We start from the raw sequence: 11,790 nt of genomic DNA, 5'->3' as shown, positions 1-11,790 counted from the left end.
TATTTGTAGGAATCGCATTGGGGTTTTCCTTTTTTTTTTTTTTTTCTTGGTACTGGGGTTTGAACTCAGGACCTTGTGCTTGCAAGGCAGGCGGTGGAACCACTGAGCTAAATCCCCACCCCCCCCAAGGCTTTTTAATAGTAATCTCCAGTTAGGATGGCATCTGTTTCCTTTGTAATGGGGTCTAGAATCCTTTCTGAAGTCATAGGTGGTGAGGAGCCCTCTGAGGTGCAGAACATCTGGTAGATTTACCTGCCAGGCCGGGTGGTTCTACTGCTTTCTAACTTTCTAAGAACCTTTTTCTTTCCTAAAGAGTTCTGCAATTATTTGACAAATATATGTAAGTATCATGTTTCCTTGTGGTGTATGCTCTGTTCTGCTTTGTTTTTAAATCAAATGCCTGTTTGGGAGGAGATGAACGTATTTAGTCTATTAGATTAGCGCTGCTGGATTATTTTTTAAAGTGTAACCTTGACTAGCTGTCTTATTGTTTGTCCTGTAAGATTAGTCTATCAATTAAAGTTTGATAATTAATTGCGTCTCTTTCCTTCCAGTTCTTCATGCGCCTCATTCATGCTGGGGACTGACCAATATTTGCAGCAGTGCCTAAAGCCATCTTTTGCCAACTTTAGTCTTCTTTATTTAATTTCAAGTATATTTGAATTTGTCCTCTACTGAACCATTGATAAAGAGTGGCAGCCAGTGACCACCATGCCAGTGAGCCACTACCAGGACAGCCCTCCGTGTGCGCTCTGGCCCACTGCCCTTCCGCCGCCTCCCTAGGTACCTGTGTATATCACCGACCAGTTAGCCCAAGCAGACATGCTCAGTAAAACATTGGAAACAGAGCTCCAGCTACTGCTACACAGACCCCGGAGCAGGGAGGGAGAGGATTATTACCAAAACTGGAAGCAGCATGGAGATCTTAGTGATTGATGGTCTCTCCAAACTGGTTTGGACCCAGGACCCCTCCCATTAGACCCTTTCTCCTCATCCCCATGTTTGTTAAATGTTCCTGAAGGTTCTGGTTTACTTCCGCTTCCCAGCAGGGAGAGGGCTCAGCTCTTTTTCCCATTTTCCTACAACTTCATGATCCTGAAGCAACCCTGCTGGACTCTGTTTTTTTTGTTTTTTTTGGGTTCTTTTTTTTTTTTTTTTTTGAGACAGGGTCTCACTATGAAATTGAGACTGACCTGGAGCTCATTTTGTAGCCCAGGCTGGTCTTGAACTCATAGCGATCCTCCTGCCTCAGCCTTCCGAGTGCTGGGATTACAGGTGTGCGCCACCATGCCTGGCATCCTGCTGGACTCTGAAGGCTCTGGCTCTCACATGGGAGAGGAGGGCAGTGTGGGTCGTGCACATGCTGTCCATCTGATGCCTCCTGAGGATCTTCTGTCTGTTCAGAGGGTACTTCCGGTTTTTATCCCATATCTGAGCAGTTCTTACAGGCAATGTAAAACCAACAGGATGATTGTGTCTCCTGCAATGGAGAGTGAGGTAAACTACAATATGAATGTGTCCCCATACTGTTGGGAGAAGATGTCTGGTATTTCCTGTGCTCTGGGGAACAGTTCTTTTTCTACACTGGAGATCCATCAACCAGACGATAGGCATTAGGGCAAGAGGCCACGTCTCCCCACTCTTGCCTGAGTTGTTCTGTCCAGGCTGCCCACATAGGAGGGGTGCGCTGCTTCTCTACCCAGGAGACCGCTGTCCCGCACACTCGCCTGCCTGCTCCTCCCCTGTCTTCTTCCTTCTCAAACTGCTTTTGTGTATTTGCCAAGGCTACTTTTCTGAAGCCTTGTTAGCCTTGCCTTTTCTCTTAACTTTTCCTACTGTCCACCCCCATTACAACTCTGAATTTCAAGTTTCTTGTTTCTCTTTTTACCCTTCAATAAACTTTTGATTTTTCCCTGTTTGGAAAGTTTTCCAACATAAAAGGCTGATCACATTTTTAATTTTTTCATATAGGTTTAGCATTTGTTAAAATATTAGCCAACTTTGCTTTGTTTCTCTAGATATACTGCTTTTATTTTTTTGATTTGACAAGATACTGTGACAGACACTTCAGCTGTGCTATTTGAGCTTGCATCTCCCAAGAAGGATGTTTTACCATAATACCATGAACTCGCCTAAAACCAATATTCAGTCAGATCACGTAATAATCAATGGGGCAAAATACATTTCAGAATTTTTTTCTAATTAATGATTATGTATACCTTTGTCTTTCATATTTTTAAAATACCCTTTTAACTTTTCTGTTACTAGTCTTAGCTTTCTTCTCCTCAAAGACAAGTAATTTACCCATGTGTGTGCATGTGTGCACACACACACACCCCCCCCAGTGCTGGGGATTGAACCCAGGCCTCACATGTGCTAGGCAAGTGCCAGTACTCTGCCACTCAACCACACCCCAGGCCCTCCTGTGTACTCGGTCTTCCCATTGTGACCCTGTCACCTCCTGTCTCGCAGGCTGCTCTGCCTGTCCTGTGCTGCTCATGGCTGCATAGCTGTGCTCCTGAGGAATCAGTCAGAGCAGTGGCTCCAGAGAGCACAGCAGTCTTCTCATCCAGGGATCACTGTGCTCCACGTCCGCATCCAAGTCTCAGTCTCCAGGGCTCCACGCTACAGGAGGGTTCACATGACTTGGGTGGAGGGATCTGATCCGTGGTACTGGAAAATCCTGTCAAACTCAGCCCGGTGGAGGGGCTCAAATCAGGCTAAGCACTGGGCCATTAACTCCTGGCTGTGCTCTATTTTCTGTTGACTTAGAGCCTCTGAGACTAGCAGCCCCAAAGGAAAGAACTTTCTCCCTAAGAGTTCAAGTAAAAGTCTCAGATGAGGCCTTTACTGGACTGTGACTCCCACCTCCACAAACGTTTGGACATGATAACCTTTAGTCATTGTTTTTTGTTTTTATTTTGGCACTGGGGATCGAACTCAGGTCTTTGTGCTTGTGAGGCAGGCGGCAGAATCTCTGAGCTAAATCCCCAGCCCTACCTTCATTCATTCATTGTTAGCCTGGGGCTTTCAGGTGAACACTCAAAATCACAATCCTGTCTCAGCATCATCCTGAGTGCTGGGATCACAGGCATATTGCACCACACCTTTCATTTATTGCATATTTGTAATTTGGAAAATAGAGTAACAAACATAAGCCCTTTGTATCTGTTGTATCTCAATAATTATTAGCTTTTTGGTACAGAGCTGGGCATGGTGGCGCATGCCTATAATCCGAACACTTGGGAGGCTGATGCAGGAGGATCGCTGTGAGTTCAAGACCAGCCTGGGCTACATAATGAGTTCCAGGTCAGTCTCAACTACATAGTGAGACCCTGTCTCAAAAAAAAATTCCACACAAAGGAGCCCCTTTTTAAAAAAAAAAAAAAAAAAAAAAAAAGACAATGTCATGAATGTCCTCTTTCCAAAAAGAAGGGAATACATCTAATGAGTAACTCAAGGGTGGCGCAGCAGGAAGCAGCCCCACCAGCACCTCAGGAAGGGAAGTGGGCCAACTCCCGCCTTTCTGCCACTTCACTCCTCTGCCAGAAGGTCCTGCCACTGAGAGGACAGCTCGGCCGAGTTCCCTTCTACACAGCAGAATTTGAGTAAAAGAGCAGTCATTTCATTGTGACTCCAGGACCATACAGTGGGTGTCCGCTGTCTGGGCTGGCGTGGTGCCTGTGATCGCTGCAGCATCATGATCGCTGCAGCGTCGGAAGGGCAAGTACTGTCGGCGCCCAGGTCTGGCTCCACACGCCATTTCGGTGTGGTGGCCTAGTGCCTTTGGGCAGTGTTTCATACCTGACTGCACTGGCTCCCACCACGGAGCTGGTCCTAAGCTGGGTGCAAACATTCTGTATTAGAAAAATGGGAGGGAAAGGGGGAGTAAAAAAGATGAAAATACAAGTATGTACCAATTCCCCAGGATGCATGTAGTTATGAGGCATCACAAACATATACTAATAAAAGGGGAAAATACCTACAATAAAGCGAAAGGTAAAGGCCGTAAGGAGTGTATGCATGTGACCCACACAGCCCTAAGACCAGAAGAGGCAGAATCGGTACTCACTGATGTGTGACGGACACAATGCCAAGCTAACCTTCCAGAAGGAAAGAGTCTCCTAGCTTCCAAAACTATTAATATAGAGCCAGGCATGATGGTGCACACTTGTAATCCCAGCACTTGGGAGGCTGAGGCAGGAAGATTGCTGTGAGTTTGAAGCCAGCCTGGGCTACACAGTGAGTTCAACGTCAGCCTGAACAACAAAGGGAGACCCTGCCTCAAAAAAAAGGAGAAAAAAAACAGGGATCCTTAGGTCAGAGGTGAAAAACCTGTCTCAGGTACTATCAGCTGGTGGCACCTGATAACCCAGTGGCTAATGGAACAGAGTTCTTTGACCATAAATACATTCATTCCATATACTGATGGCAGGACAGAAACTCATTTCAATTACGTGGCTGGACAGCAGCACAGTTTTGATACGTACGAATGAATCGTAATGACAAATCATACATTTTAAAAATACTAAGCAGTTATCAGTACAGGTAGGCACTTTACAAACATCATTAAAAAGGATGAGAAAGCTGGGCATGGTGGCACACGCCTGTAATCCCAGCACTTAGGAGGATGAGGCAGGAGAATCGCTGTGAGTTCGAGACCAGCCTGGGCTACATAGTGAGTTCTAGGTCAGTCTCAACTATATAGTGAGACACTGTCTCAAAAAAAAAAAAAAAAAATGATTGAGAAAAAGATGTTGGTTTTATTGATTTATTTTCAAAGGGCAAAACAAGACATCTTAAATACAAGTCCAAAAGGAGTTGCTCTGTGTGATGATGACAAAATGCATTCTCCCATCCAGTCACCAAGATCACCGGAGTCTTCCATGCGGAAAGGAGTCTGCCAAGGACAGGATAAGTTCAGTGTTTGTCTTTGTCACATAGGGACTCCTGAGTGACACCTTTTGGATATTAAGTCCAGTGTCACTACATATGTAGACACCACATAGTATTTTAGAGTCTTCTCGTTTGGGTTTCTAGAGGCTATAGCCAGTGTTTACTGAGGCTGCTTTCCAGGAGGCACACCGTCAGTTTCACCTTCACCAGAGACCCGGCCGAGTCCCACATCGGTGCCACCTTACAGATGAGGAGACTTAACAGACCTAAGCAGCCTGGCCAGTGTCTCCAGGCGGGAAGCCAGCTGAGGACAGGCCTGGGTCTCTGACTCCAAAGGCGTGCTCTGAGGCCACCCAGCCTAAGGAGAAGCTGGGTGCCTCGACTTCTGGCACGGGTGCCAGACCTGCCGTGGCTGGGTAACCTGGAGCACCTGTGCTGTCACCTCCACTGTAAGGCAGTCCTTCCTGCTCCCAGGCCCACTTGAGAACAAAAATCAGCAGAGCACCACCCTTCAAGGGGCAGACGCAGTAACCAGAAGCAGTCTGCATTTTATAATACTAAAAATCTGTTTTTATTTTTTTCTTAACTTTTGCTTTCTGGAGAACCAGACTAGATTAATTCTACAGAACACTTAAGTAAATCAGATTATTTACCTGGTGTTTTATTCATATACATCCTTCTTATCTGCAATGTAATCTACAATTTCTTGTGGACACATTAACTTTTCCGCATCTATATCTGGAATTTCAAACCCTAAATGAAAAAAAAAGGCACAGCAACATTTGAGTACAGAAAAAGCATGCCCCTTAAACAACAGCTAACACTTCGTTAATACCTATAGGTGTTTAAGAAATTCCTAGCAGTCTGGAATCTCATGAAGGTTGTGAGCCAGTTAGGGATTTTTCAGAAACAGGTAAAACAACAGAAAATTCCTGCTTTTAAAGCATACAGTTCCCTGGCTGTACAGTACTAATATCTAACCCCCAGGACATTTTCATCGACCCTAAAAATAAACTGGGCAGTCATTACTCATGGCAGGCACTGGTCCAGTCTGTCTCTGGATTTATCTTTTTATTGGTGGTAGAACTGGGGATCGAACCCAGGACCCTCCTGCTGAGCTCCATCCCTAGCCCTTTTTATTTTCCTGTGCCACCATGCCTGGCTGGATTTGCCTCATCTTGACCTTTCACATATATGGAATCATGCTACATGTGGTCTTCTGTATTGACTGCTTTCACTCAGTGTGTTCTCAAGGTTCATCCATGTTGCTATATGGATTGTATTTTATTCCTTTTTCTGAATGGTTGGGTTTTGAGCGTTACCATTTACTGAATGGTTACTCTGGCTCAGCATTATTTACACATAAGCACTCTCCTCACAGCACTCCCAATCCTGTCACCCTCATTTTACAGCTGAAGAAACATAACAGTTACTTGTTCAGACTCATACATGGCTAAGCCCAACCTGACCTGGTTCTCATCTACTCAGCATCATCTGTGAGGAATTTTAACTAAGTCAGGCCCCCCAGGGTGGCACAAGACCCTCTGCTCCCTATTGGAGCAGCTCACCCAGAAGTAAACCAAGTAGTTTTTATAAAGGTCTCATTTACACAACAAATAGTGCCCAACAAAGACAGCTTGGAGCAAGCATTTAAGGCACTAAGGGAGACCAAGGTCAGAGGGCTGCATGTGTCCTCACACAGCCTGTCATTTCTACTTTGCTGCTCTCGCCAGTTAGGGCAACAAGAGGGGCTCAAGTGTCATCAGCAGCTCTACAGGTGAGGCCTTTGCCCTTCATTTTGGAACCATCTTAGGAGTCTAAGTCCTAGGCTCTCCAGCATTTCCGGTCACCCATCCGCAATTCCACAGTGGGCTGTCCCTAACATTCACTTTCCCTGACAGGTGGCTGGGGAAGTATGTGTGTTGCTGCTTCTATTAATGTCTGATTTCATCTCAGACTTCCAGCATTCCTTTCAGTTTGATCCACCTTACATAACACAGCCTATGTATGTTACCAAATTCGTCTTCCATGGCCATGATAATCTCCACTTGGTCCAAACTGTCTAAGCCCAGGTCTTTCATAAAATGGGAATTTACCGAGAGCTGCAAAAAAGGAACACCAAAGAAAATTTAGTACATGGTGAAAGTGTTTCCTTCCCAACATATCCATGCTGTCCACTTAGTCTTCATATAGAATTTTGGGGGGTGGGGGTTGTTTTGGCACCAGGGACTGAACCTGGGGCCTTGCTCTTTCCAGGCAGGTGGTGGAACCTGAGTTAAATCCCGGCCCTGTGTTTTTGGTGTTTTGAGACAAGGACTCACTATGTAGCCCAGGCTGGCCTTGAACTTTCAGCGATCCTCCTGCTCCTGCCTCAGCCTAGTAAGTGCTGAGCCTACAGGCAAGTGCCACCATGCCTAGCTAGAAGATTTCTTTTTAAAATATAGAGGCCTTAACTACCATTCTATATTTAACCTATGCTGACATATATAAGTGTGCTTTGTGTTACTTTGTTCAACTTTATTTTGAAGTGCTTAACAGTGTAACAAAGTTAATGATGAAGGAATTCACATCACATCCTTCATTGTGATTTTGTTTTGTTTTTTAAGACAAGGGTCTCATTATGAAGTCCAGGCTGGGCTGTAGCCCAGGCTGGCCTCAAACTTGCAGTGATCCTCCTGCCTCAGCATCCCAAGTGCTAGAATTATGGGCATGGGTTGCCACACGTGGCACATTTTTTTACCTTGGTTTTTAATCACTGTTACACATGACATCTAAGGGAGTTGTTTTCTTGCTGCCTTACTGACAACTGAAAACCCACACCTTAGAGGTGGCATTTCTCTCACACAAAAGTAGCAGGCTAACATCAGATGTGGTGGTGCATGCCCATCATCCCAGTGCTGAGGAGCAGGAGGTGGGAGACTGCCAAATTCAAGGCCAGCCTGGACTACATAGCGAGTCCCTATCTTAAAAAAAAAAAAAAAGGGAATAGCTGGCTGTTGTAGGGCTGGAGGTATACCTCAGTGGGGGAGTACTTGCTTAGCACATGTGAGGCCCTGGAGTTATGCCCAGCGCTGCATTAAAAAATCAAAGATTACTGTAAACTGCATATGACAAAATGTCTTTTTCACTCTTCTTTCAATTTAGACCTCAAGATCGCCAGGAAGGGCTAAGGGTGTAGCTCATGCCTACCAGGCAGGTGCAGGGCTCCAGATTCAATCCCCAATCCTTCCCTGCTGCCAGTCACCATGAAGAATTCTTTAAATCCCACATCAAAAAACAAACTCTCTTTGCAGGGACAGTGGCACACATCTGTAATCCCAGCTACTTGGGAGGCTGAGGCAAGAGGGACACAAGGTTGAGGCCAGCCTGAGCAACTACTCAGTGAGGTCCTATCTTAAAAAATAAAAAGGGGCCAGAGATTTAGCTCAGTGGTTCTGCTGCCTGCCTTGGAAGCTCAAGGGCCCGAGTTCAATCTCTGGTACCAAATAAATAAATAAGGGCTGGATCTCTGGTAGATTCCCAGTACCACAAAAACAAAAAAAGCAAAAGCCCTATCCTGTTTTTTATTTTGAGAGAGTCAGTAAACTGTCCAAGTAGGACCTGAATCATCATTTTCCTGCCTCAGCCTCCCTCAGTGCTAGGATTACAGGTGTGTGCTACTGCACCTGGCTCAGGTTCAGCTGTTAAAGGCTTTTTTACTTGGGGACTAAATTGCTCAGGCTGGCCTGGAACATTTGATCTTCCTGCCTCAGTCTCTCAAGCATCTGCGATTACAGGTATGTGCTATCATGACTGGCTTAAAGAAGGAAACTTTATAGGTGGGTGTGGCAGAGCATGTAATCCTTGTACTTAGGAGGCTGAGGCAGGAAGATCACTGTCAGTTAGAGGTCAGCCTGGGCAACATAGTGAGTTAGAGGTCAGCCTGAGCTCCATAAGCAGATCCTGTCTCAAAAAAGAAAAATAGCTGGGTGTGGTGGCACATGCCTGTAGTCCTAGTACTCAGGAGGATCAACATGAGTTCAAGGCCAGCCAGGGCTACACAGTGATCTCAAGGACAGCCTGAACTGCAGAATGACACCTTGTCTCAAAAGTAAGGAAACTTTTATGTAACATTTGATAAAAATCTTAAGAGTTACTAAGGTAAAAAAGCAAGGGGCAGAACCAGAGATTATGGGTTGAGTGGCACTTGTGGGTTTTATTGTTGGGGGTCAAACCCTAAGTGTGCCTTCTACAACTGACTCACATACACCCTCTGCCCACATACATATATCTTGTGGGATGGATACATATAAATACTCGTGTATGTGTACAGTGGTGCCTCACTCGGTTCGCAAACTTGATTCTTTCTACAATTCTGGTTGTAAGCTGATGATGATGAGAACTGAATCAAATTCAATGGATAGATTCACTGTGGACCCTGTGGGGAAATTTGATTCTGTCCTTGTCCAGTTTGGTCTGTGACCAGAGTTGAGAAAACTGAGTTCATGAACAGAAGAACCACTGCACTTTCGTGCACTCCCATTTCTTCTGCACAGATACATACATACATACATACATACATACATACATACATACATACATACATCTCCTAGTGGGGAACTGGGCGGCTCACAGCACTTTTTACTGAATGTACTTTTTTGCCCTTTGAATTTCACACCATGTGATTAAATACTCGAGGAAAACGTAAACCACCATCAGTTACCTTTTCGGGGTCAATCTTGTCATAAAGCTTCAAGACGTACAGCACCCGGTCCTTGATTCCTTCTAATGTCAAGGAGGGAGCGTCGCTATACTGGCGGCACAGCAGTGGAAGCCTCCCTGGAACCTAGAGCAAGGATGGGAAGGAAGCACTGTCATGGAACCCAGGACACCTGTAAAATAAACGCAGGAGCCCAAAGTGTTTGCATTTGACTGGCCGCCAGGACACACCGGGTTACCACGCTGGGTGGTCAGCAGCATCAGAATGGGATTCCTTCCCCTCAGAGCTGGGCTGGCAGCTCTGACTGGTGGGCTTGGCTTTCAGGTTTGGATTATTTATCCTGCTGAGTGAGACTAACTTTAGGCACTAAAGTCATATAGGGCCAGGCATGGTGGTGCACGCCTGTAATCCCAGCACTCATGAGGCTGAGGCAGGAGGATCACTGTGATTTTGATGCCAAGGCCAGCCTGAATTACACAGTAAGACCCTGTTTCCAAAAAAAAAAGCACACAGACAGACTTGTCAAGGAATACTGAACAGAAATGCCACCTGAGGGCCACACGCTGCAAATTCCCAGTTTATCTAAACTGGCTTAAGTGGTGATTAAACTGACCTTGGCCAGGACAAATGAAGCCAACCACCAAGCCAGTCCCCACCTTCCAGTCTGGGTCCCTTCCAGGTAGGTTTGTCCACTCCAGCAGCCAGAGCATGAACCAGCTATCACCTCCATGGCAGAGTAACATCTCCAGTGTGTCCGACTTTGGGCTGCTTGATATTCAACTAGGTCCTGGAGTCAGGACCATATTTCAGTCAATGAATGCTGGATGAGCTCTCACTCAACAGGGCAGGGGATTACAGGCGGGGAAGGTAAAATGAGAAAAGATGAGTCGGGCAGTTTTAGGATTCCCTAATCCAAACTGGTTTGTTTATTTTCTGAAGTTAATGTTAAGTCCTCAGTCTGTAGTTCGTAGGGCACTTCACACATAAAAAAATGGGTTGGCTTGTGGCAGCATCATCCAAGCAGCTGGAGTCCACATGGACACCAGTGTACAGAGAGTAGCTGCAGTGGGGCAGCATGAGGCAGGAAATGTGCTGTACTGTGCACGAGAAGTCAGACGCAGGAATTTGCTGCTGCTGGCTTTTACCAGCTGTTTGGAGTCAGGCAAGACTTAATCTTTGTCTGCCTCAGTTTCTTATCTATAAAATGGGGATAAAGAACAGTACTGCACCCAGAGGACTGTTATGAGGCATCGATGAGATGAAATGAAGGGCTCTGAACACTGCTTGGCATAGACATAACTTGTACGATTTAGGGATTTAGGGTCATTTCATACACCGTGATGATAACAGCCTGCCAGGGTGACCCTCCGCTGTGATGTCTCTTTATTGGTCTTGCTTTTCTGGTGTCTTTATTGATTCCTAATTAAGCACTGCCCTAAGCACTTTACACACATTCCTTAACTTTCACAGTAACCCTGTGAGGTTCACAGTACTTCTTCTGCAGATGAGGAAACTGAGGCAGAGAATGGCTGTGTATCCTACCCCAGGCCTTCCACCATGACCTCTCAAGAGGATCTTACTGCACCTTCCTGCCAGATCTCCACTGTTAAAAAACAGAACAACAGAGGGCTGAGGATTTAGCTCAGTGGTTCCACTGCCTGCCTCCCAAGCACAAGGTCTCAAGTTTGATCCCCAGTACCAAAAAAACAAAACAACAGCGACCCAAAACAACAATAGAAAATGAGCAAAAAATCCCCAACAGCCAGCAGAGGCTGTTACTATAATTGTTCTTCCCTAAGACCTACAACTCGACAATGACATCAGTTGTCTCCCCCAGACATCACAGAAGGCCCTGTTTGCAAGAATAACTGGCCCCTGGACTAATAACTCGATCCATTTCCATCAGAATCCATCTTAGTCCAGCAGGATCCTTCTCTGCCTGGAATAACACAGAGGGAGCTAAGCAAATGGCTTTACAGACCTTCTCCACAACCTGCCTGCTGGACAGCTCTGCCCAGATATCTCAAACTCCACACCTGTCCCCAAAAATCAGTTGTCCCCCAGACATCACAGAAGGCCCTGTTTGCAAGAATAACTGGCCCCTGGACTAATAACTCGATCCATTTCCATCAGAATCCATCTTAGTCCAGCAGGATCCTTCTCTGCCTGGAATAACACAGAGGGAGCTCTGCACA

At 45.8% G+C, this 11,790-nt stretch overlaps 1 protein-coding gene across 1 annotated transcript; it reads right to left on the bottom strand.

The window, feature by feature from the left end:
• Positions 1-4,761: 4,761 nt before the first annotated feature.
• On the bottom strand, positions 4,762-9,829 carry Ndufab1 (NADH:ubiquinone oxidoreductase subunit AB1; the record flags this gene model as incomplete). Its single annotated transcript, XM_033758735.1, is given in 4 exon segments — positions 4,762-4,900; positions 5,550-5,649; positions 6,911-6,998; positions 9,599-9,829. Coding segments are annotated over 3 exon segments (411 nt in total), but the record flags the coding sequence as incomplete, so codon positions are not given.
• Positions 9,830-11,790: the final 1,961 nt, after the last annotated feature.

Source organism: Fukomys damarensis, unplaced genomic scaffold, assembly GCF_012274545.1.
Source record: "Fukomys damarensis isolate Sample0158 unplaced genomic scaffold, DMR_v1.0_HiC HiC_scaffold_34, whole genome shotgun sequence".
In the NCBI taxonomy this organism is placed as follows: Eukaryota; Metazoa; Chordata; class Mammalia; order Rodentia; family Bathyergidae; genus Fukomys; species Fukomys damarensis.
The sequence above is the reverse complement of the archived record's forward strand: the minus strand, read 5'-3'. Positions and strand labels throughout refer to the sequence as shown.